Consider the following 26,291-nt stretch of genomic DNA (forward strand, 5'->3'; position numbering starts at 1 on the left):
TCAGCACAAACTGGGATTCTGAGGTATTGAGTGATTATCCTTCTAGGGTGGCCAAGTGGTGGGGAGTTTGAAGAGCATCTGTGTACTATATATCTATTTACACTGGTTCCAGGATGTGCACGTAAGGCCCAAGGCATCTAGATGTTCTTTCCAAATGCATTTTACATGAAATCTTGAAGCTCTGTTGCAGACTTGTCCCCACTGCTGCTGCTAGTCACATTTTACTGGAGCTTTTTGGTTCCTGCAGCCACCAGGTAGGGGGACTGTCCCTATAGAGCTCTGAGAGGCTAGAGTTGCAAACTTTTATGAAAACTGGCAACGGGCTCCCTGAAGTGAGTAGCTGGCCAGAAATGCCACAAGGAACTTGGACAGGTGGTTTAATGTGAGGCTGTGTTGGAAGCTGACTTGCTAAGCTGCTGATGATTGCAGATTTGCTTTCCTGAAAAAGAGAGGAAAAAATGCAGGAAACTAAAGACAAAGACTGAATCGTATCCTAAGGCATCATAGGATCTGAATGACTTGGGGAGTTCAAAATTATTTCAGACTATAGTCACCTCTTTATTCCGCTTATGTTCCTCTTTATTTTATTTTATTTTATTTTATTTTATTATTTTGGCCTGTTAATAAAGTCGAGATGAATTAACTAAGATACGAAGAAAGCATCAAGAAATTATGTGACTTTAACTGATGTTTTGATTAACTTTTACTGTTAGCGAGTAGTGAAAAAGAAAATGGGCAACTAAGTGGCATCAGTAGGTTGTTTTACCCACTTCACAGGGTCAGAATATACTATGATGCGTGCTAGGAAGAGTCCTCAAAAATCAGTTGGATTCTGATCTATCACTGGTTTTGCAATAGTGTAATTCCCAGGGAGTTCCTCTTGATTCTTGGCACAACTGAGAACAGAATCAGACACAATAGCTTTGGGAATTACCAGTCTCTCTTAGGTCTTGTCTTTCCTGCTTAAAAAAAGTCTGGGGGGGGAGGGGGCGTTGTGTGAAAGGGGTGGTTTTTTTTGTTTTGTTTTTTAACCTTGGGGTAACTAGAGCACATAAACTATCCTGAGGTGAAAACACACTGAAGACCAGGCACAATGCTATACTCCCTCCAGGGGTTACCTCCTTGAGATTACTTTATGGTAAAACTAAAGTTCCTGGTCTTCAGTGTTTTTGCCTCAGGATAACTCACACACATTAGTTATTCCGAGGTAAAAAAAATATACTTTTTTTTTTAAAGCAGTGAAGATGAGTCTTATTTTGAAGACTTGTGACCCAAGAGTAAAAACTGATGACATCTTGTATTTTTGGTAGTCTTCTTTACCTCTGTCACAGGGGCATTGTGTGGGGCTTAATTCATAAATGTTTTTCAAGGGATTGGATGGTTCTTTGGAGTTTCTTGGATAGAAGATGCTATAGAGATGCAAAATATCTTTATAATTAATGCACACATTTTATAATTGCAACTACTTTACTGATTTTTTTATTATTATTTTTTTGGGGGGTTGTGATTGGGGGGGAAAGGTGTATTTTGTTTTGTTGTGCAAACGCTTTGTAATTACTTAAGGCCATGGCTTAATTTTGAGAATAATCATTTTCTTCCCCTTTTTAAAAAAAAAAACCAACAAGTTATGCTTTTTTAAAATTCTGCTTTGTTTAAAAAAAAAAGTCTGTGGTGAGAAGAGGAAACTAGCAAAAATATTCTTCATGAATAGATTTTCCTTAAATCAGCCATTGCATTTTACATTCCTTAGCAGAAGAGAGGATGGAAATAGGAGACAAGAGAAAGAAAGAGGAGATCATAGTAGTTTCATTTTATTTTATTTCCTTGAAAGTATTCTCCTTTGGGTAGACAGTAATTGCAGTTTCTAATGACACAAACTTGAAGGGAAACAGAAGACGACTACAAACAGGTTTATGGGCCTATAAGCAGGAATATGTGGCTACAAATTGCTGAGTAAATGAAACAGCCTGTTGTTTCCTAAGCCTAAGTTTGTGAGTGTTATGTCAAAGCATTTGAGGCGGAGCTAGAGCACCAGGCGGTGTTAGGAATACCTGCTGGGTCCTAATTGGTGCCCACTGTTGTTAATGGCTTCCTGTGGCTGAGTGTTTACTTGTCATTTGTTTTGTGCTTTGTTTCCCAGCTACTGGAAAAAAAAATACTGACCAAAACTTTATCTTTCTTTTAAGTGTACCCCTGGACATCAAGTGCCCTACTGCAAATTGTCTCACGATGCTAAGTACCTCAAGTCTATTCCACAGTCCAGTAATTACCTGGTATGCTGCAAGAGTTCTGAATTGTTTTAGCAAATGTTATAAATATTGTGGGTTTTTTTTTAAGGATTTGGAGCAATTGTGTCTACTATAAACCTCCGTTTGGACATATTAAATGAGTGCATAATATTGTCTCTTTAAAGAATGCCATTTGCCTAAAATTTCCACCATCACCCATAAATCTCAATTTATTATTGAGTTTAATGCTTCTGAAAGGTGCCAGGCTGAAAGCCTTGCGCACTGAAAACCTCTGATTATCAACAGAGCAGGTACAGATTGCAGCATTTTGGGCTTTCCCACACTGCACACAAATATACCTTCACTCTAGATCAGCAGAAGACAAAATATTTCAAACCTCATTCCCATTCAGTCCTTGGCCTCCCAGTTGAGACCACCCATAAGAGTGCTGGATAATGCCAGCTGTAATGTGGACACTTACGCATTAGGAAAAGGATTGAAACTACTAATTTAAAATAAGCCACAGAACAGCTGTTGAAGAGTAACTGATTTTAGTCACTATTGACTTGGGTAAAATTAGAACTAGTGAAAAGCTCCCAATCTCATTCTCCCGAGTCATCTGCTCTTCCTACAATGATTTTTTTTTTGAATTACAAATGGACCCTAAACAGCAACTCACAGACCCTTGAGAAAATGCATCTTATCTATGCCTCTCTTTAGGAACCGACCCTTAATCTGCATATCTAGAAGTTCTTTCTCAAATGCAGATTTTTCACTTTAGTTTATGTGTATATATATTTTTATATGGGGAAACAGTGTATAGCCACAGGGGATTGGATCAATTTCTTCGTGATAAAATTAAGTTTGGAAGCCATCTATGCAGTGGTGATACCTTAACTTTCTTAACGTTTTGTTTATTTCTGTCAAGGTGTCAATGTTCTGTGATACAGAGCAAATTGATTTGAAGGGGGTTAGATTTCCATGTAATGTTATGCATTTTGTCCTTGTGATCCTTGATTTATTTGTGGCCAGTGCTTTCCCATGTGACAGGCAGAATGGATGACAAATTGGTTTAGTGTAGCTCTCTTGCTAACTAACTGACTGAGGAAAATAAAATGAAGCTACATGTGAAAATGCAAAGAGTATTTTCTGTTGAGATTGAATGATTGAAGAAGTGGGTTTTTTTACTGACGAAAGCTTATACCCAAATAAATCTGTTAGTCTTTAAGGCGCCACCAGACTCCTTGTTTTTGTGGATACAGACTAACATGGCTACCTCCTGGTACTTGAAGAAATTGACGTCCTGTGATTTTATTTTTGGTCATTTTAATCACTTATTTTAGGCATATGCAAATTTCAGTTTTATGCCCTCTGCTTGGGGGGAAAAGCAACTGAAGCCATCCATCCACAGCTCCAGTGCTTAATACTGACTTCTATTTTTAAACAGAAAGTGATTGTTTGAACTGGATTGAGAAGAGCTGGATTAGGGTGTGAACAGTAGCATAGCTGGTGGGATCATGAGGAGGTGGGGTTTTTTTTAAGTCCCTGAGAGAGAAAATAAATTAAATTCCAGGATCTCCACTTAAGTCTATTTCAACTCCATTTCATACATTTGTCACTGGCATACTGCTTATAATGACATAAAATACAAATGTGCCTACACTTTACAGTTGAAGTATCTTCATGGCATCACACATGCTAACTGTGCCATTTGGAGAGAATCTTTATTGGACACTGAATCTTTAATTTGGTGTGATTTCCAGGAAGTTTCTCCAGTATTAAAGGAACAGGATTTAGATTTAAAGTTCCAGGGTTTAACCCCATGTTCTACAGTGATGGGGTACCGGTGGGGAAAGAAGATATAGAGAACCGCTTCGCCTGTACAAGTAGCCACTTAGGATACCTGTATAGTGTACGCTTCTCTGATGGAATGTACTCTTACCTAACACGACGGCCCAGTGACCACAACCCCAGGGGGACATAGTCCATTTTATTTTTTCAGATTATGTCTAGATCTCATCACCATTAGCTAGCACAACCATTTTTCATTTACAGATCTCTAAAAAAAAAATTTCAAATGGAGGTCAGACCCCTTTAGAAATCTTAGACATAGTCTGTGGACCCTACAGGTTGAAAACCACTGAGCTAGCACATATGGGGCGGGGGATGGAGGTGGGGGAGGAAAAGGGCTTTGGCCTTTCTTAGTGAAGCAGTAAGATCTGTCCCACTTTAGTTTTATATCCCAGTGGATCACTGAGAAATTCTGCCCACACTAGCAGCTTCTCCAATGTAAAGGGCACATCAGCAAGCTTCTTTGCTCATATGCACTGCATCAACCAGTACAGGAGTTGGCCCGTTGTTTGAGAATTTTATATTTGGCTTTGTTGCACATAAGAATTCAGAATAGTAAGTTCTGTATTCACTTTTTTTTTTTTTTTTTTTTTTTAGATTATAGGATTGCAGAATGAGTTAACTAGACATGGAATCTTAAAGAACAAGCAAGATTATGATGACTTTTGGACACTGATCCTAGAGGGCACTCACGGTTCACGGCTTAAAGAAAAACTTCAGGATATAAAATTAAAAAGTTGGGTTTCTTACACACACTGTCTCTTCTGAATACTTTTAAGAGCTTACTTTTATTATTTTTTAATCTGATTTTAAAATGTAATATCTGTAACAAGACATCAAAATAAGAGACTCGATTCACAATTGGTGTAAACTAATATAGCTCCATTGAAGTCAATGGAACAATGCTGATTTATTCCAGCTGAGAATCTGGCTAAGTAAGTTGTGAAATTTTACCCCTTCAAATCAGTGCTATATATCACCTTTTTTCCCTCATGTTTGTAAAATAACAAAAATCTTGGATTTAGAAAGAAGAAAAGGAAAAAGAAATTAAATTTAAAATAGAGGCAAAAAAATTCTTAAAGAAACATGGTTTTAGTAATCATAAGGAACAAGAAACACTAAAGCTAGTGTGTACAGATGTAAGTCTTAATGTTATTTTGTAAATGGAATCCCTAAACAGCCTAAGACGTATTTGAAAAAACTGGTTTTAGGATTAACACTAATTTTAATCTTGTATTGCACTCATCATCATTTGAGGGAGGAAAATGAGGAAATAATTAGTCAACATAAGATTATTGCGATCATTAATATCATTTGTACAATTCTATCCTTTAAAAAAATAATTGAAACCTGTTGCCAACTGTGACTTTTCCCACACCTGCAGAAGAGCTCAGTGTAGCTTGAAAGCTCATCTCTTTCACTAACAGAAGTTGGTCCAATAAAAGATATTCACCAACCTTGTCTCTCTAATATCCTGGGACCAACACGGCTATAACAACACTGCAACCAAGTTGTGCTCATAGGTAGTCTATATAACCATGTGTTTCTCTCATTGTTACCCTGGCCCTTCCTCCTCCACTCCCTCCATTTGTTTTGCGCCCATTTGTCGCATCATGTCTTAATTCAGGCCTCGATCCTTCAAACATGCACATGGGTAAATTTACTCATGTCAGTAGTACCACTGAACTAAACGAGACTGCTCCCATGAATAAAATTACACACATACCTGTTTGTAGGATTCAACCTCAGAGAGTCAGAGAGAGAGATCATCAGCTGATATAAATCAGTGTAGATGCATTGATTTCATGGGAGCTTCATCAGTCTATGCCAGCAGAGAATCTGCAGTGTATCTTAATTTGTGGCACAATGGGGCTCTGATTTATTGGGACCTCTGAGTGCTACTATAATAAAAATAACATTTATTACATTTACTATTTATCTGTGTCTAGTCTACAAGTCTGGTGCCAAAGAGTATGAAAACTCTATACTTGAATCACTTTTATCCCTGTCATAAACCATTTTCCTATTGAATCTTTGAGAATCTGACTCATGAGCATCATCATAATATGTCTGATCCAAAGCCCACTGAAGTTAATGGAAAGGCCCCTATAGACTGCAGTGGGCATTGAATCAAGCACAATATAAATACATTTTCCCTTTATTTAATCCCATTTTCACAGCAAACAAAACTACAGCAGAGAACCCAACAGGGCAATTTATGCTTGAGAACCAACTGTTTCTTCCACCTTAATTTTTTTAGCATCTAAACACAATTGAGGGAATGCAGTAATGTTACAAAACTTAAAAATCTAAACTGAGTATGTTCAGTTACGTTTTTGTATTCTGCTTATATATAAAATCTATAGTAAATAGATTACATTTTTAAAAGGCCTTGCAAAACCCAGTGGCCCTGATTTTCAAAAGTCCAGTGCATAATTGTGCACACACAAATATGAATATAACCTAGGCAAATGACTATCAATCTTTATGATTGTGCATGCAAACTTGGGGTGCAGATGTGCAACGGACATTGAAAATGAGACCAATGAAAATAAAAATACTCTTGAATGTGTCTTAAATTTCATTTTTAAAAGTTTTATTTAAATATTCTCCTGCAGTTGCCATGAACCAAGATGCAACAGATTTGTGTTGTTTGTGAGAACAAGAAAGCATCTATATTATATAACATTTTACATATACCGATGAGTTTTATGTTTGTTTGCATACATCTACAATACTTAGACATATGTTTGGTTTTTATTTTACATATTAAAACCTCTTTAAACTGAAAGAAAGAGAAACTGATTAGAATTATAAGTGCATCTGAAGTCTAATTCCATTGCCCAAGGAGAGTAAAAAGAAAAAGTAAATACTGAAAAGTTATTTACTTGACCATTAACCCCCAACTGTTTTTTACCTCGGGCAATTGTCATTTGATACTTTTTTTTTCTTTTGCTATTCATGGTTATAATACAGTTTTTACACACACATGAACTGATATGGTTGTGTTATATTTAATCATTTGTGTTTTATAAGCTTATATATTTTCTAACAAAAGTTTTAATCCGTCACTAATACGTGGCTATTTAAATTGGAGCAGGGTTTACCTGGGCCATGTGCCTCGCTGCTACAGTTTGAGTGTTAGAGACTAAGACTATAGCACAATCTTTCTTTAAAATAAATGGAATATTTTTTAGTCAGAAAAGAATAAATGTCACATCCCAATGTGTTAGAATGACATTAGCTAGAGGTGTGTAGATATATTCATAAACAAAGACCAAGCATAGGTGAAATGTACTCGAGGTCAGGCTTCATTACAAACTCAAAATGCAAGGCAAGCTTGCCATAATGTTGGCTGAAGTTCATTAATCTTTTCATAAACTTGGGCTCTGATTTTGGTACACGTGATCATTGTATCAAGAGCTAGGGATGGATTTATGGTTCTGGAAAATGTGTAAAATGTCCTGGGTTTGCATGGTATTAATCCATAGGGAAGATGTGTTGGTTTTCGCTTACCTTTGTGAGACAAAGTTCTATATGGCTGCGCCCCGGTGAAACCCTCACTTGTAAATGGACAACCTAGTAGAACTGATCTTGCAGCATTGTTAGGACCTTCTAGTGGGGAGGGATGGGCAATACTATGCAGCCACAAACCAGGGGATCAATGATAATACAGCCACTGAACTAACCATGCTGCCATTTTTAAGGTGTCCCCAGGAGAACATGCAGCAGGCCATGTGCTGCATGAGGTTGGAGCCTGGATTTCCTGTGGAATTTTGGGTGGGGCATGCTTGTAAACTTGTAAACCTTGTAAATCGGAGTAATAGTAATAGGATGAAATTTAATAGTGAAAAGTGCAAGGGATTAATAACGAGAATTTTTATTGTAAGCTGGGGATGCATCAGTTGAAAGTAACAGAGGAGGAGAAGGACCTTGAAGTGTTGGTTGATCACAGGATGACTATGAGCCGACAATGTGATATGGCTGTGAAAAAAGCTAATGCAGTCTTCGGATGCATCAGGTGAGGTCTTTCCAGTAGAGATAAGGAGGTGTTAGCACCGTTATACAAAGCACTGGTGAGACCTCATCTGGAATATTGTGTGCAGTTCTGGTCTCCCATGTTTAAGAAGGATGAATTCAAACTGGAACAGGTACAGAGAAGGGCTACTAGGATGATCCGAGGAATGGAAAACCTGTCTTGTGAAAGGAGACTCAAAGAGCTTGGCTTGTTCAGCCTAACCAAAAGAAGGCTGAGGGAGATATGATTGCTCTCTATAAATATATCAGAGGGATAAATACCAGGGAGGGAGAGGAATTATTTAAGCTCAATACCAATGTGGACACAAGAACAAATGGATATAAACTGACCATCAGGAAGTTTAGACTTGAAATTAGATGAAGGTTTCTAACCATCAGAAGAGTGAAGTTCTGGAACAGCTTTCTAAGGGGAGCAGTGTGGGTAAAAGACATACCTGGCTTCAAGACTAAGCTTGATAAGTTTATGGAAGGGATGGTATGATGGGATAGCCTAATTTTGGCAATTAATTGATCTTTGACTACTAGCAGTAAATATGCCCAATGGCCTGTGATGGGATGTTAGATGGGGTGGGATCTGAGTTACTACAGAGAATTCTTTCCTGAGTGTCTGGCTGGTGAGTCTTGCCCACATGCTCAGGGTTTAACTGATTGCCATATTTGGAGTCGGGAAGGAATTTTTCTCCAGGGCAGATTGGCAGAGGCCTTGAGGGTTTTTCACCTTCCTCTGGAGCATGGGGCAAGGGTCACTTGCTGGAGGATTGTCTGCACCTTGAAGTCTTTAAATGATTTGAAGACTTCAGTAGCTCAGATACAGGTTAGGGGTTTGATACAGGAGTGGGTGGGTGAGATTCTGTGGCCTGCATTGTGCAGGAGCTCAGACTAGATGATCATAATGGTCCCTTCTGACCTTAAAGTCTATGATTCCAAGGTCAAACCCCGGCCCTTGCCTTGTCCATGTGGCTGCTGGTTTCTCTCTTCTTCCACTCCCCTTTCAAAGAGGACACTCAGCTTGGTTTTCAGTGTGTCAAAATAGCAATTTTGCTCTTTGATGGGGGTTTTGTTCCCTTTGGTGAGTTTTTCCACAGAAGGGGGTGATTTGACCCTTTACTCTGGGAAGATTGGGAGAAAATGTTTGCCATAAACATGGTTTGAGGCTAGAATTGGAGTTGCAAGTTCTTGAAGTTAAAGTGGAAAGAGTGAATCCTCAAGACTCGAGCAAATAGGAAGATACGTTATATTGAGTCAATACAATTTAAAAAAAAATCACATTTTAGTTGAGAGGCAAGATTATAACACAGGGAGAAATTGTTATTACTGTTATCCCTGTTGACCAGAGTGGCTAGTCAAATATTCTAGGTCTAGCAGGCTGTTCCAGTTAGGGGGAGAAATTGGTGATATTTGGGTATTTCTTTGATGCAGTTTTGTTTAGCTACAAAGAATGTACAAAGTTCTGTCTCTCTGAATGACTCAAATAGCAGGAAACAGTTTCTTTTACTCATAGCTCCAAGAACTCACTCATTTCAGCCTGCACACTTGACCCAAAAACCTCTCCCCATGTTTTTTTCCCAAGGACAACCACCAGGCTTTCAGCTGTTCGCTCTCTCCCTCCCTCTCTCTGTCATTCCCAGTTTTTGTTTTTGTCTGTTCTGGCTTTCCACACAGATATATACCCCTACCCAAAACGATACTCAGCAAAAGCTCCCTGATACTCTTTTTGTCTTAGGTGGGGGCTTTTCCTTATAGTCACGTTAATTGAAGCGTGAGTTTACGCCTATCTATTTCAATGAGGTTTTAACTCAACCCAGAACAAGGTTTCGCTGGGCTCCATAACATTTTGTTACTGAGATTTTGATGTTACCTTACAGTGGTTGCAGCTAAGTCTTTTCCTTCACATCCTGTTGTGAGAACCAGTGCAGCACAGTCAGCGAATGTCCTTCTGAGCAACCAATGTGGGCAGCTGAAAATGGTAAGTAACAGTTTTGTATTTAAGAAACTTGTGCTTTCAAAAAATGCTACTTTAATGACCTAGTTCTTGCTCTGTCTAGGACTGATGCTCCCCTGCGTCCAAACTCTATTTGGTGTAAGAGAGTGGCAGGGGGAGCTGTTGGGATGCAGCCATAACTGATTCCATGGCCCAGTCTGCACCAGCAATGGTCCAGGTGGGAGCTGCTCTAGGAGGCTGCTCAACTTAGGCCACTGGCATATATTTCCTTAGGAGCTTTCTTCTCTGCCCCTTCTCAGCTCCTTCTGCGGTATGCACCCTGCACCTGGGTTGGGGGGGAATGGGGCTGGCTGAAACATTGGCTTTACTGGCTTTACATCCATTGAGGGTCCCCCTCCCAGGAAGATACCGAGTAGCACAAAGGGGGCAGACTGTATTTGAGAATCTGTCCCACTCTCTGTCCTTCCAGTTTTTTATATTTGTGCCCATCACCATAATGTCAGTCCTGGAGCACTTCCCAAAAGCAAAGAATAAGAATGAATAGATCTCACTCTTCCTTCCCTGCCAGAAGAAGACTGGCTTGGGATTGTCATTTCATTTTACGGCTCTTTGAGAATGAAGTTACTATTGTGTAATTCCCATTTTACAGACACAGTCAGTGATAACCTATCTTATAGGGTGTTGTAAGGATTAATTAACAATGCTTACTTAAAGTTCCGAAAGTTGCTTTTAAACAACAACAACAAAAAGCACTGTGTAAAAATGAGGTGCTCCTACAGCTGGGAGGATCACCTCCCTGTCTATATCCTACGTCTTCTGCCTTTCACGCACAGTGTCTGTGGAGAATGGAGCTGATGGGGAAGTCTGAGGGTCTATACATGAAGGAGGAGGGCAGGTGCTTGGAAGAAGCATTTTCTGAGGGGAGAAGCTGATTTTAAAAAAAAAAGAGAGAGCTGGTCAACAGAATTTTCCCTAGTACGTCAGTACAACATTTTTCCTTCCCATCCGCTATTGCGCAGTGTGTCCTGTATGCCAGTTGGCTGCAGCCCCAGAGGACACTCCGTTTTGCTTATGACGTACGTGTCTAATTGTTTAATATTAGTCATAATGAGATCTTCAGCACAAATGAAAGATTTCTGATGGTCTTGTGTTGCAGTGAGTGAGTGATGGACACCCAACGTCACTGAGAAAGCTCACTGCTGCTGGATCCTGTTATACTTTTTTCGCAAATTGATCCAGCACTTCCAAGAATGCTGCTTGGGTGGAAAATCCTTTTCTGGTGATGTGGCAACCAAAACTACATGGAAGGAAAGGGTGGGAGTGGATGATGGAAGGCAAAGATGTCTCCTAGTTTACCTCAGGCCCCTTCTTCCCCCTCCCACTTGCTTCCCCCTTTGTGTACAGTTCACCAGCTGTGCCCTGTGAGATGAGCTGGGGTGGGCTGGGTCCTTCACACCTCTGTGCAATGAACACATCACTCTTCCAATCTGCTAGACATAGCAGTATTTCTTGGGACAGTCTGTCAGGTTGCTGAATGTAACTGAAGGTTTAATTTGCAGTTTGCATTCTTTTCCAGGGTACTACATGCTCTGGAGAGAAGTCAAAAAGAGTCCTATGATTATGGATTTAGTGGTTACATCTGTCTGTTTTTTAATTTAATGAAGTCAGTTCTGTCCAAAAGACATTTCATATACTGGACACCTTAAGCCTGTTTACACTGTGATGAAAGAAATTACACTCTATTACTAGTTTCAGAGTAGCAGCCGTGTTAGTCTGTATCCGCAAAAAGAACAGGAGTACTTGTGGCACCTTAGAGACTAACACATTTATTTGAGCATAAGCTTTCATGGGCTACAGCCCACTTCATCGTATGCATGTAGTGGAAAATACAGTAGGAAGATTATATATATTCACACATATATACACAAACATATATATACACACACACACATACACCATGAAACAATGAGTGTTACCATACACACTCTAACGAGAGTGATCAAGAGAGAGATCACTCTCGTTAGTGTGTGTATGGTAACACCCATTGTTTCATGTTCTGTGTGTGTGTGTGTGTGTGTGTGTGTGTGTGTGTGTGTGTGTATATATGTTTGTGTATATATGTGTGTATATATATAATCTTCCTACTGTATTTTCCACTGCATGCATCCGATGTAGTGGGCTGTAGCCCACGAAAGCTTATGCTCAAATAAATTTGTTAGTTTCTATGGTGCCACAAGTACTCCTGTTCTTTTTACTCTATTACTACACAATCTAAAAATATTGTCAGTCTCCATCTTTTCATGCCAAATTAAATGTTGCAGTCTAGGGCAGGTCTTCAGACAATTTAGATGTTTGGTTGTGTGCACATGCCATTACTTAATTGTGCACAGTTGTGTGCAATTTGATCCCTTGTTAATGGAGTTACCTCATTTGTGCATATGACTTAATTGCATGTATGAACTGGGGGCAGAGTTGCATATGGATTTTTCTGCCTAACATATCTGTTAATTTTACCAAACTATAATCCAACCTAACAAGAACAAGAATAGTTATATATTTTTGGTTGGGGAATTATAGAATACCAAAGTCAAGGTTGTTCCTACTTATTTTTATATTTAGTTTGAAAGTTCTAGCTATAAGAACACAATGTGTTTACATGGTGCTTTTGATCTTCACACCGCTTTACAGTCATGAATGAATACTGACAATATTCTGGGGAAAGAGGTGTAGTCGTAGTTTTACAGCTAGAGAAAGTTAAATAACAGAGTCAATTACTGTCAGAGCTGAGATTAGAACTGGGGAGTTCCTGGCACCCACTCCTGTACTCAGACTTCCAGACCACAAGCAGCTGCTGTGCAAGCTTTTCTGCAGCATTCCTCTGAGGCCCCTCAGTCCTGACCTGCAACACTGCTGCTATTCCAGTTTGGAGCCTCTTATGAGTAGGGCTCACCAATTATGCCAAACTGAGAAGAGGCGTTTTACTGTAAGTCTAGATGCCTACCAGGGGCTAGCCCAATGGTTTACAGTGACCGTCTGCAGGCACGGCTGCCCGCAGCTCCCAGTGGTCTCGGTTCACCATTCCCGGCCACTGGGAACTGCGGGCAGCTGTGCCTACCGACGGTCAATGTAAACAAACTGTCTCGTGGCCCGCCAGCGGATTACCTTGACGGGCCGCATGTTGCCTACCACTGGGCTAGACTGTAGTCATCAGATTTATTTTCATTTATATGCTAGGCCCCAGTCCTGCAATGAGCTCCTGATATGATGCAAAATTTGAACCCTCTAGAATCAGTCCAGTTGTAATGAATCCCTGTGCTGAAGACAGAGTTACTAAATACATACACATCTGGGGAGCTCAGGCTAGAGCCTTGTCCTTCCACTCCAAAAACTAGGAGTGCCGATATCTTGTCCATGGTCCTGCCACTAAAAGGAAGCAATACGCACACCCCCAGTCAGTACTGAGAGTACTTTTTTTGTCCCACACAGATTCCTTGGTCCAGCACTGATGAGTAGTGAGTGATATGGGTATGACCAGACTAGTGAATGACAGGGTGGCCAATTGCTAGCAAGAAATCAGGCACACCTGGAATAGCATGTTATCCTATAAACAAAAGACAAAAAAAAACCAAGGAATCCCTCTGAAGAGTTTACTTAAGCACTTGCGGCTATAATCTCTTTGCAACAAAAATGTCAAGGTTTTTATTTTTTTTTCTCTTCATCTCCCCCCCCTTCCTCCACACACACACTTTTCATTCCACTTTTTCCTATCCCCACCCATTTTTCTGCTCCTAGTGGCAAGAAGGAAAAGGGGGGAATGAATGTTCTCACAAAAACTTTGGTATAGTTAAAAAAACACTTCTTTCATCCAAAAATGTTTTGATGACAATTTTTCAATTAACTCTAGTTAACATGTTGGGTTTTTTAAATTCATTTTACCTTAAAAATCTTTTTTTTATGTGAAAACTGTGGCATGAAGCAGAGGCATTTGATACTGTTACATTTGATTATAGCTTTTATTCTCTCTATTCAGAATTGTTATAATATCAAAGTGAGGTCAGATTTTGATACCTGTAGTTATCAGAATATCTTCTTTTCTTTATCTTTGCATTTCTAATGCACTCATCATGGTATCTAGATATGAGTTACAAAATTAACAATTGCAGTAGTTGTGTCCATAAAGTGTCCACCACTCTCTGATTCAGCCATTGTTAGTTAATACTTTGCATCTTCCACCATTCTTCCACCATTGTTTCTGAGAGGGCAAAATAATGGTTCTTACATTTGTGCTCTAAAACTGGTCAGGTTTGAGCTTGTCATCCTCTCTAATGGTAAAGAGTGGCACTGCCCCTTGCTTGCGAAAGTTCAGCATAGGATCTTTCAGCTTTTGTCATTATAAAGTAGAGCTGTCTCATTGTGTCAGGGATGGAGATCATGGGCTGGGTCTTACATAAGGTTCTGAGGCAACTGTAGGGCCAGGACCTTGAAGTGGATCTGAAGTGTAATGGGGAAGTTATTGGAGCACACTGGAATGTGCTATTTTTTTTATTAAAAGGTGGGTTCCTCTGTGTTGCCCAAGTGGAGGTTTCCCACTTGACCTTCGATTGTGCTGCATCGAACCTGGAAGTGACAAAAGCCTGGATCAATGGCTGGGTCATTGAGAGGAATGAGCACACACTTCTGATGAACTGAATTTGAAAGAAGGCATTTCTCTTCATTCTTGCTATATGAGTATCCAGGAGCAATGTTGAATCCAAGAGAACCTCAGGACTTCAACATTACCTTGGTGACTGGAAAGAGGAGGATGAGGACAGTGTCCTACCCAACTCCTGAGAGGTCTCTTCTCTCTTTCTGTATTATCTCTTATCTGGATTGAGTCAGTCAGCTGTTCTTAATTCATATACATTTCTCTGACATGGTCACATCTAGGTGAGAGTGTTGGCTGTGTCTGCTAAGAAAGAGGTTTAGCTGGGTATATTTAGTGTACTAGTAGCATTGCAGCCAAAGGCTTTTCACAACCTCGCCTAGAGTCGTTCTCTATATATGGTTAATACATAAAGAAATGGAATAATAACGTTTTGATTCAGGTTGGAGGGGAAAGTTTCCTGTACAGTTATTCTTGCATATATGTGTTAATCTATTAAAATCTTTAAACTCTCAAGAGCCTCAGCCTGCCAGTCAGGGGTTTGCAGTCAGGGGCTTCCCTGGGAGTCCTGCATACATGTGGAACAGTGTATCAGGCCCTTGTATTGCAGTATGTAGTCAGGTTTTATTAAACAGGGTCACCTGACCAAAGCCATTGTATGCCATTGCCAAGAATCTAATTTGTAGGCAATGTTCATGTTTCCCTCTTGCTCTGCTCCACTACTGAATGTTGTCTACTATAATCTGCACTTGCCAGTTTTATCGCCAGCACTTTATTCATAGAAGGTGAAATTCACCCCTGTGCAGAGGACTAGCACAAGATCTATGCGCCAGTTAAGATTTTAAAAGAGGGCTCAGGTGTAATATTAGCAGTGTATAGACCTTGTGTTATCTGTCTGCGCAGAGATGAATATATAACCCTTCAAGCACAGTGTATAAATGAATGTGTTAAGTCACACAAATACACTTGTGCATTGCACTTCATTAACAAAATAACTTTTAAACATATACTCACGTAAAAAAACTTGCTTTGCTCTGTGCCACACACTACGCACAAACTATTGTCTCTCTGGATTCTGAACACAAAGGGCCACACTCTGCACTTACCTACACCATTGTAAATGTTGAGTAACTCCATGGAAATCAATGGAGCTACTCTCAGTTTCAACCAGTGTAAGTGAGAGCAGCATGCTGGCCCACCTAACTCTTCTAGAAAACTTCCTCAGTAGACATTTTCAGGTGACTTTGTAATTGTTTCCAAACGAAGGGAGGATTAGTGGAGATGTCACCAAACCGTGAGGAGGCCGTGTTCGCCTTTTATCCTGCCCCAGTCTAAAGGTAGGCCACATGGGTCCCTGTTTGCCTGGCCTAAGACAAATATATCTTGGCTCATTCCTTGTTACTACGAGCCTGACTGAAGCAGAAGAGATTGTTCACAGAGATGTGAGAGAAAAATAAAACTGAAATGAAGGAGTGACCTTTTAAACATGAAAAGGGGAAAGTGCCACTTGAAAATGAATTCAAAACCAATTTCAGGCAATTAAACTGACAGAGCATCAACAGAGACAAAGTTAAGTGCAATCAACATTTTTTTTTAAGAAGAATTACAATTTTATGGAAAAATAATTAAGGGAAAATCAGGACTAAGATTTTTCAAGTGATTGGTGATGCAGGATTGCTCATTTTGGGGGGATGCCAAAGAGGCCTGGGTTTTGGAGGAGAGGAGAAAAGCAGGGGGTGGGGAAATGACATATAGGCCGAATTGTTTCTTTACACAGAACCTTATTCTTCAGTGTTTTGTCCCCTGTGTCATCATTTCCACCTGTGCAAATCAGTTTTAAACCGATAGACATTCAGAATGGTAACGTTACACTCATTTTGCACTAGTGTAAATAACTGTGTAGAATACAAGGCAGTGGAGAATGAGGCCCGGAATGTTTTCAGATTTTCCATGAGGGGAAGTGGCTCCCAGTTTAAGGCCTTGTCCTCACACCAGCTGGCATCAGTTAGCTAAGGGTATGTTTTTGTTTTTCAACTGAGTTAGTTAAATGTCTGCAAGCTTGTGTGTAGATAGGGCCTAAGATAGTTTCTCTTAGAGCTAGTCTACTCTAGAAGCACTACATTGGCGCAGCTGCACTGATGCAGCTGTGTCGCTGTCACGTGTCTGGTGAAGAGGCTCAATACCAATGGGAGAGAGCTCTCCTGTTGGCATAGTTGCTCCACCTCCATGAGAGACAGAATCTCTGTTGGCAGGAGTGTGTCTTCTGCCGACATAGCACCAGTGTAGACAGTGCTCAGTGTAATTTGCATTGCTCGGGGGAGGTGGCTTCTTCACACCCCGAGTGACATAAATTATATCGACATAAGTGGTAATGTAGACCTGCCCTTATTCTTGTATTCCACCTCCACCCCTCCACAATATAAACCATATGCCTATTAACTAAGATTTGCTTATATTTTTGAGTGGATATGTTTAAAAATGGAAATATTTCTTAAGTTAGATGCTATTCTGCTTTGTTTAATGCAAGATATATATACAGACTCTCTCTCTCTCTCTCCAGACACACTCAGAGACGGGGGGGGCTATGGAGCCTGCTTTTTTTATATCCTAGTTTGGTTCGGATATGTTGTGTGGAAGCCTTTTCAGTTGTTCCATTTGTAGATTAAGTAAAGAGCTTTAGCCAAATGAATTTAATAATTCTTTAAAATAAGTCTCCCCTTTGTCTGGTTCTCATTCACACCACAATGGCAGAGGGGCCTTTGTACTGCCAGAGTGCTAGAAACAGGCCTTCGAATAAATGAGAGCCAGTCCCCAAATATATATTATTACTGCTCCATGTAGTTTATATTCAGAAATTACTTTTGCCATACACTATTAACATATGTTAAACCAGAACAGAAATCAGTATCTAAAGACTTTGCAATTAAACTGTTATTTTGATAAATGCTTTCAGAATTATGTCCATTAAATAAAAAAGATGAAAACATGGATAAACAGATAATTCTATTCTAGAGATGATGCCACCACTAACAGTAGATGCTGAAAGTAAATTCTAAGATACTGATTTTAAAAAAAAAAGGAATTGGTGGTGGCGGTTATTTAGGTGTCAACAATGTTCTCGGTGCTATATATGCAGGGTCCTGTATATTTTGCAATTCCACACCGGTGGAATTTACAGAAACATATCTCTTGTATAGAAGTGTGCTCCAGAAGCTGTGCTTCCCCTTAACAGAATCATTTGGTGCTCTAATGGTTGTGAAGAAAATGCTGAAATCCAGCACAGAAACTGAAGAAGTGTTTTGTTTTTTTTTAATCTGCAGACATCTTGAAATAATAGCTCTCATAGGTGTGAACCATCCTATTTATTTCCTAAGACTGTTAACTCTGAAACATAAAGATGACAGCTTAAATGTCAAAATTGTTAATTTTTTCACTAGGGACCATTTAGTAGAAGTATCTGGCTAATGTGTTTGTCACACAACACTAAACAGTCGTGCACACTGCCCCACTCGTATTAGGTTATTTGGTGAATAGCAAATAGCTCCTACTGATCATACAAAACTTCCAGCATGACCCAGATAATTTCCATGATACAATTGTGTTGTCAAGACAAAAATCTGTGTCTTATTAAAAGCTGAAAATGTAGGGACAACATAAAATAAATTTAATTTAATGTAAAGATAAATAGTACAGAAGCCACTGTGTTTATATTACTGATTTTCATATTTGTTTCACTGAAACCCATGTAAATGAAGCTACTGGGATAATTCCAGTCTGCTCTGGTAGGGTGTCAGAGAATCCAAGAACTTTATCACATAATTTAGGTCCAGATCATTGCAGATCCACTTTGAACAGATCAGAGCAATATGGGTATTGGAGTGGTCGGGGAGGAGGTGATTACAGCTGTCAAGCAGATGGCCAATAATGCATAGACAAAGATTTTACCTACCTGGACAGATGGGAAGGCTGGGATTTCTGTTAAGTTGTGGAGAAAGATCCAGCAAGACTGGAACAACCCAGATGCTTGAACAGAAGAATATGGAAAAGTCAAAGATGACTCTAAAGAAGAAAGTTTGAGTAGAGGGAAGGATGTTGATGTTACCAGCAATGGAGAAAGTAGCTGAGAAGGAAAAATAAGATATGGAGCTCATTTTTGGCCATGTTAAATTTAAGCTGATTGCAAGCCATCCAAGAAAACATGTTGGAGACATAGTCAGATGTACAGGACAAAACTAAGAAAGATAGGTCAGGTATGGAGATGTAGATTTGTGAGTCATTGATCTAAAGATAGCAATTGAATCAGTGAGATCAGAAGAGGTCATCTAAGTATAAAATAGAGTTCTGGATCCCCCATTGACAGGAAAGAGAGAAGGAGGAGGAGAAACCACCAGAGGAAACACTGAAAGAGTCAGAGAAATAGGAGGAGAGCCAAAGAAGGACAGGACTAGGAAAGTCACGGTAGGATGGATGTCCTTGAGGAAAAAGTGACAGCTGTGTTTCAGATTGCAGAATGGTCAAGAAGAAGGACAAAGCAAAAGAGATCCTGATGAGCTGTTGGCAGGAAGAGAAGCAAGATGCTGGTGAGAACTGGTGAGGTGAGAGGAAGGAAGCCAAGTTGGAGTGGAGCAAGGTGTGAGGACAGGAAGTTAAGGCAGTGATTGTAAACAACTCATTCAAGGATATTAGGGGTGGAGGGAATTAGAAGGATGGGATGGCAGTTGGAGAGACAACTAATTTCAGTTTTATGAGGCTGGCAGATACTAGTGTGCTTGTATGCTACACGGGTCGATACAAACATGGGTGTTCTGTAATCACTGTAATGGAAAAAAATAAAGCTCTCTCTTCCTAATGTGTTAGGCTGGATGGAGTTCCCTTCCCCAAATTGTATTGTCTTACATGTGTGTGCATAAATATAGTGCCTTTCAACCTGAAGTGACGTGCTCTGGGACTCACCTGAGAGCACCACTGAAATGCCCCTCGCTATAGAGATGGTTGCAGCAGCCAATTGATGTGCAGCACTGCAGGGATGGGGCACTTTGGAACAGGAGAAAAGACACACATTCTTTTCCTGAAATAATTTTTATGGAACTCTGTGAGAGAGCCCACTAATAATCATGCATTTGTATTATAGACCTTTCCGAAAAGGAGCGGGTCAGAGCACAAAGCTGAGCTAGCAAGTTGAAACTAGTACAGACAGTGGTTCGTTTAGTGTCCCCGTGTCCATAATCTCCCCAAATACACAGGCCATTAGACGTAATTCATCCCTGGTTTAACTCCATTGACTTCATTGGCGTTACACTAAGAGTTAATGTGATCAGATATGCCAGTAACATAGCAAATATAGCTAGTTGTACAAGAGCACACTACTAAAAAGTCTGATCAACAACAATACATCTGCCAGACCTCATATATCGCTCCCAGGAAGTGAAGGGGTTGATACTATGTTACGTATTTCACATATGTTTGGACGTATCCGGAAACAGTGAAATAAAAATTTGAAGGAGTCATTTTTTTGGAGTTGGGACATCATTGACACTGTAATTGTGTAGGGGGTGAGCCATGGTTTATAAAGGGCCACAGGTACAGCTGCATTGTTTGCACAGAGAAGGGATATGTGCCAGAGTGAATGCCCTTGGAGCCCATAGGGGACAATGATCTGGCACTTGTATGGGGCTTATGAGAGAGGGTATGTGGCTGTGTTGCTTTGACTAAAGAGAGACTCACTAGCACCTGGACTGCAAGGACTGTCAGTCCATATGCTTTGTTATTACATAATTATTAGTAAAATTGCATTCTTCTGTCTCCCAGTGTACTAATGTATCTGCTCTCTTTGGAGAGGCCATTTTATTTTATTTTTAAATGGCTGAAAGTTAAGAGAAGCTTATTTTGACCTTTCCAAAATGATACTATTAGCAGACAAATGAAATATTGTATACCGAAATTTGAAAGCAAATGTGAATGTGTGGTGGGTGGAGCAGCACCAGCAGTAGGAGGACAGATGTGCCAGTTTTGAAAGAACCTTTAAAAAAACGACTGTATATTGGATACTTTTGTGATCAGGTTTTTGTAAGAACCTCGTTGAATAGGCAGTCCCATGACTTCGCTTCAGCATAAAGTGTTTCTCCAGGGGAGAGTCCGATACAGTGTGTGAGAGAGTATCTTGGGGCATAGCTACACGATGCATTAGTGTGCACCAGTGGAATGTAACTTCTAGCCTGCACCAGTAGACTGTGCACTAACTGGCCCAGGTGGACCAAACCAGCATGCTCTAAAAGTTCCTTAGTGTGCATTAACATAGTCCCACTTCAAACAATACTACATTAACGCACACTGGGGAAACTTTAGTGTGCACCAGCTAATGTCCACACAGGTTAGTTAACACAACATATTGGTGCAGGCTAGAATTTACACCCTATTGGTGCATGCTAATTAGGTTGGCCAGACATCCCGATAAAATCGGGACCATCCCGATATTTAGGTGTTTGTCCTGCATCCTGACCGATCTTTGGTTGGGACGCAATTTGTCCTGATATTTCGCTTCGCAGGCAGCACTCGCCTTCCCTCCGCCGGCGGACTCCCCACCCCATGTGTCCCGATATTTTCTCCCTCTCATCTGGTCACCCTAATGCTAATGCACTTACACCTGGAGTTATCCCCAAGTCACTATTGCTGGTTAATTCCATGTGTGGACGGTCTTATTCTGAAATAAGAATGTTCACACATGAAGTTAACTAGAAATAGATAATCAGGGATAACTCCATGTGTAGACAAGACCATAGGGGTGATGTTGCCCATCTCATGGATTCCATGCAGAGATGCCTGATATTTTAAATGCAAGCTTGGGGAAGGTGTGAGCCCTGTTAGCATATTTCTAAAGCCTGGTCTACACAACACAGTTAGATCAACGTAAGCTGCCTTGCGTCGACCTAGCTGTGGAATTGTCTTCCCTTAAATTTGGCTCTTGCTGATGTAAGTGCCTCTCTACGCCGATTTAGGCTTTGTCTACACTGTCACTTTTGTCGGTAAAACTTTTGTGAGTCAGGGGTGTGAAAACAACACCCTCCTGATCAACGTAAGTTTCTCCGGCAAAAGTGCTGGTGTGGACAGCTCTATGTCAGCAGGAGAGGCCTCCTGCTGACATAGATAATCCCACTTATTGGGGTGGTTTAATTATGCTGGCAGGAGAGCTCTCTCCTACCAGCAAAGAGCGGCTACATGGGAGACCTTACAGCGGCACAGCTGTAGCGATAACACTGTGCCACTGTAAGGTCCGTAGTGTAGACATAGTGCGATAAGAGTCACAGCCGATGTAATTAGGTTGACGCAGTGTCAGTGTAGACACTGTGTTGCTTACGTTGACTGTTAATGCTCCACAGTGACAATACAATTCATACAAGCGTTCTAGTGAGGATGCACACTGCCAACACAAGGAGCCAAGCATACACACACAAACAAGTGATTTAATGGCTGTATGCTGACGTAAGTAGGTTGACATAATTTTGTAGTATAGACGTAGCCTAGGAGTATAGATAGGTAATTCGGGAGCGGGTGGGGGGACTTATTGTGGTACTTCAGACAGACTAGTATTGAAAAGGAAGGTCAGAATATTCATTCGTACTTGTGAAAATGGGATTATTTATGCACAAGCAGTAGCTGATGAAGGCAGTTAATACAGTTGTCAGTGAGTTTCTAACTTAGTTTAGTAGCAGTTTGCAGCATGTTCAAGGCTGTGTAACTGGGCCCTGGTTTACGCTGGGGGGGATCAATCTAAGTTATGCAACTTCAGCTATGTGAATAATGTAGCTGAAGTTGTCGTACTCAGATCGACTTACCGTGGGCTGCTGCTCTCCTGTCGACTCCGCCTGCGCCTCTCATGGTGGTGGAGTACAGGAGTCGATGGGAGAGCGCTTGGGGGTTGATTTATCATGTCTAGACTAGATGCGATAAATCAGTCCCCGCTGGATTGATCGCTACCCATCGATCCAGCGGGTAGTAAAGACGTACCCTGGGACAGGTACTCAACCAGCAGAAACTGGGAAGGGATCTAGAAGAATTGCAATGATTTGTGCTGACAAGTCTTTTATTAGTGTGAACTCTCACTGTTCCATCTGAAACTGGCTGCCTGGTGATAACATTCTGCCTCATGCATGTCAAAGAGCATTTCTCAGCTCTGCAGGAAACTCTGTGAGTGGATCTGAGAAGTTAATTTTGGGACTGTAAGAACCATTATAAAAATGTGTTACCTATAATACAAACTATATGGAAAAGATATATGTTTATAAACATAGGCCATATGATTTATTTTTATAAATGTCACATATGTGGGTGGAGTAAAACATACAAAAGAGGTCCCTTTAATATTAGTGCATATGAGTCAATATATAATTTCACATAAGTCTAATATTTAAAATAAGTGCTACTTATACTGCAGTCACATATAATTTACATGTATTTTTGTTCTGCAAGGAAACCCCTTTTGTATGTGTGTTGGGGCTGTTTCTTTGTCTCCCTGAACCTTGTGTTGTCATTTGCATTGGTGCAAAGTGAATGCAAAGTGGGTGTAAGCTGGTACTAAATCAGAAGGCTATGTCTACACTGTCCCATGGTGAGGACTACAGGATGTTAATGCAGAGAGCACCAAACAGTTGGGCTCTGAGTGCTGTGTGTGGACACTGCTGGCATGAACTAAAAGGTATCTAGTTCACATTAACGTAATCCTCTTTGAAACAGGACTATATTCACATCCCCACAGCCTGCACTGTGACTCAGTGCAGACAAGCCCTAACAGAGATTCAGGCCTTGTAACTGAGGACATTATAGATACACTGCGAAATGGATTCCCCTTTCCAATTTACTTTCAGTGTATTGACCCATATCATTTGATCAACATTTGTTCAAATGAACAGGGACTTCTACTGTACTCCTTTGCCAAACAGCATTGTAACAGAGTATCTCTATCAGACATTCATTGATTATCTCAACAACAGAGCTGAAATTAAATGCAATAGGGGCATATAAAGGACTATAATAAGAAATTGCTTTTTCTAAAAAGTATCCTTGGCTTTGTCTGGCATATGACCTAAGACCCACACATTCAGTTGTGACGGTATCACTAATGATGTGCTAGTTCTCAAGGACGTATCAGCGTGCTGCAGCTAACACCCGATAACACCGCTCACTCCGGTGCTGACACACTTTGGCTGCTGAGTGCAAAAATCTCTCCTGAAAGAGACCCTAGGCAAAAAGCAAGGAGCTGCGTTTACTCACAGGACTGTGCAGCAGGTAACATAAAAATCCAACCTCATCCAGGCTGCTCTTTTCCAGAAGACTAAACAGTATGATTGTTGCATTGTTCAGTCCGTTCTCCTGTTTATTATTGGCCACCTCTTTTCTTTTAATACTTCTCTTATAAATTCAACTTTCTTTTAGTTTATAAATGTCTTCAGCTTTCTTCCTTTTTAAAGTTTTCACACTTCCGTAGGTGTCTTCTCTGCAAGGTGAAGGAGCCTCACTACCCACTTCCACAAGCAAGCAGCATTCACTTCTTGTCTGATGATGATTTTAATAGATGGAAGATCTGTGGCATAGAGTCTATGATGCCCTGCATCTTGTGCAGTTATTTACACCAGTGTGAAGCATACTTGCTTTGCACTGTTGTGAATTACTGTACACGGTGAAGAGCAACAAAGAACTGGCCAGCCACTGGTCTGACTTGTTGGTTGTAGGATTGAGCCCTGAAAATGCAATAGTTACTTTGATGTGGCCCTTAAAGTAGTTTGGTTTTAGCGCAGCTTCTTTCTCAGTGAAACATAACCTGCTAATTGTTTTCCTGTATTACTCTAAAAAGTATGGCCCTTTAATAGTGATTTCAGAGAACAAATGAGCCTGTTTTGACTTTCCTCTTCTGCTAGTTGAGTGATCTGTCAGGTTTCCTGTCATCCATGAAGAGTCTCTCTCTCTCTCGTGAACCAATGTATGGAAATATATTTGTATGTAAAACAAAATGAGATACTTAGCTCCCAGGCTTCCTAGGCAAGGTATTTGTGGCATCATAATCCCCACTAGCCAGTATTGTACCTATTAAAATGGCATAGATGCTCTTGACTCAAATCATCCACATTTTACATATTGGCAGGAATGTTTTCTTCCTGAATGAAGTTAAAACAAAACCATTATATATAGTAAACTATGGCTATAGAAATGCTCATTACTCTGAGATTGTCCTGTCCTTGAACTTTATATAGGCAAGCTAAATGTACACATTTAATAGAATATAAATCTCACAGTTGACCATGAATATAAAACATTTAATTTGACACAGAACTACTGGGTGTACATACTTTTGGAGTCAATATAAATACATCCCCACTCTCGTTTCAGCTCTGTTTGCAGGAGGTGGTGGACTTCTGAGGACAGAAAACAGTTTATTGTTTGCAGAGTAAAATAGATGGCTAACATCTGGTACTAAGTCCGGGAGACTAATACACTGCATTCTCTTTGTTCAGCTGGCCTTGTGCTTAAACTGCCTGCTGTAGTAAGGATGTTTGTAGTTGTTTTATTTGTAGATAAATGTCAGGACAGTAATCTTATGACTTGAAGAATTCTAACAGAGAACCTAGCACTGTGAATTTACTTTACAGAATTACCATAGTACCAATATAATTCCTAACGCTGCTTGTCATAGAAGACTCTTAAAAGCTCATAAAGTGGTCTCTCCCTAGTACCTCATTCTTTAGTCATAGCTTCATGGTTTAAGGCCTGAAGAGACCAGTAGATCATCTAGTCTGATCTCCTGTATATCACGGGCCATTACGTTTCACTTTGTTACCCCTGTATTGAACCCAATATCTTTTGTTAGGCTTTATCCAATCTTCAGAAAGCACCCGGTCTTGAGCTAAAGACATCAAGAAAGGGAGAATCCACCATTTCCCTTGGTAGTTTGTTCCAATAGTTAATCACCCTCACTGCCAATAACATGTGCCTTATTTCCAGCTGGAATTTGTCTGGCTTCAGCTTCCAGCCATTGGGTCTTTGTAATGACTTTCTCCGCTAGATTAAAAAACCTTTTTAGTACCTAGTATTTTCTCCCTGTGAGGGTCCTTATACACTGTAATCAAGTGACCTCTTGCTCTTCCTTTGCTAAACTAAACAGATTGAGCTCTGTAAGTATCTCACTAAGATACTTTTCATTTTCTTCCATCCTGAAATAATTTTTGTGGCTCTTTTCTGCACCCTCTCCAATTTTTCAACATCCTTTTTGAAATGTGGACACCAGAACTGCACACAGCATTCCAGGATCTGTCTCTGCAATGCCATATTCAGAGGTAAAATAACCTCCGTACTCACCGCACCCCTGTTTGTACATCCAACCATTGCACTGGCCCCTTGTTGACACAGTGTTGCCCTGGGAGCTCATGCTGATTGTTTGTTCACTGTGACCCCTACATTCTTTTCAGAGCCACTGCATTCCAGGATACAGTCCCCCATTCTATAGGTATGGGCTGCATTCCTTGCTCCAAGATGTATAACTTTGCATTTGGCTGTATTTGCTGTGTATGACCTCCCCATCCTCATAATTACTTACCATTTT

The 26,291-nt window shown here is 40.3% G+C and overlaps 1 protein-coding gene and 1 long non-coding RNA gene across 11 annotated transcripts in view; one reads left to right on the plus strand and one right to left on the minus strand.

Annotated features, from left to right (window-relative positions):
• The window catches only part of LOC120400568, a 37,925-nt gene extending 11,815 nt beyond the window's left edge, over window positions 1-26,110 (minus strand). For both annotated transcript variants that reach the window (XR_005595897.1, XR_005595898.1), the window contains exons 1-3: window positions 26,048-26,110; window positions 25,042-25,107; window positions 9,976-10,074 (exon numbers count right to left, since the gene is read on the minus strand). This is a non-coding gene — a long non-coding RNA (uncharacterized LOC120400568). The remainder of the gene's footprint in view (window positions 1-9,975; window positions 10,075-25,041; window positions 25,108-26,047) is intronic.
• Window positions 1-26,291, plus strand: part of LOC120400567 — a 118,938-nt gene that overhangs the window by 58,456 nt on the left and 34,191 nt on the right. For all 9 annotated transcript variants that reach the window (XM_039529286.1, XM_039529283.1, XM_039529290.1 and 6 more), the window contains 3 exons: window positions 2,187-2,273; window positions 4,677-4,815; window positions 9,983-10,083. In XM_039529286.1, coding sequence (XP_039385220.1) covers window positions 2,187-2,273; window positions 4,677-4,815; window positions 9,983-10,083 — 327 coding nt within the window. The remainder of the gene's footprint in view (window positions 1-2,186; window positions 2,274-4,676; window positions 4,816-9,982; window positions 10,084-26,291) is intronic.

The sequence above is a fragment of the Mauremys reevesii genome, linkage group 3 (genome assembly GCF_016161935.1).
Source record: "Mauremys reevesii isolate NIE-2019 linkage group 3, ASM1616193v1, whole genome shotgun sequence".
NCBI classification, from domain to species: Eukaryota; Metazoa; Chordata; order Testudines; family Geoemydidae; genus Mauremys; species Mauremys reevesii.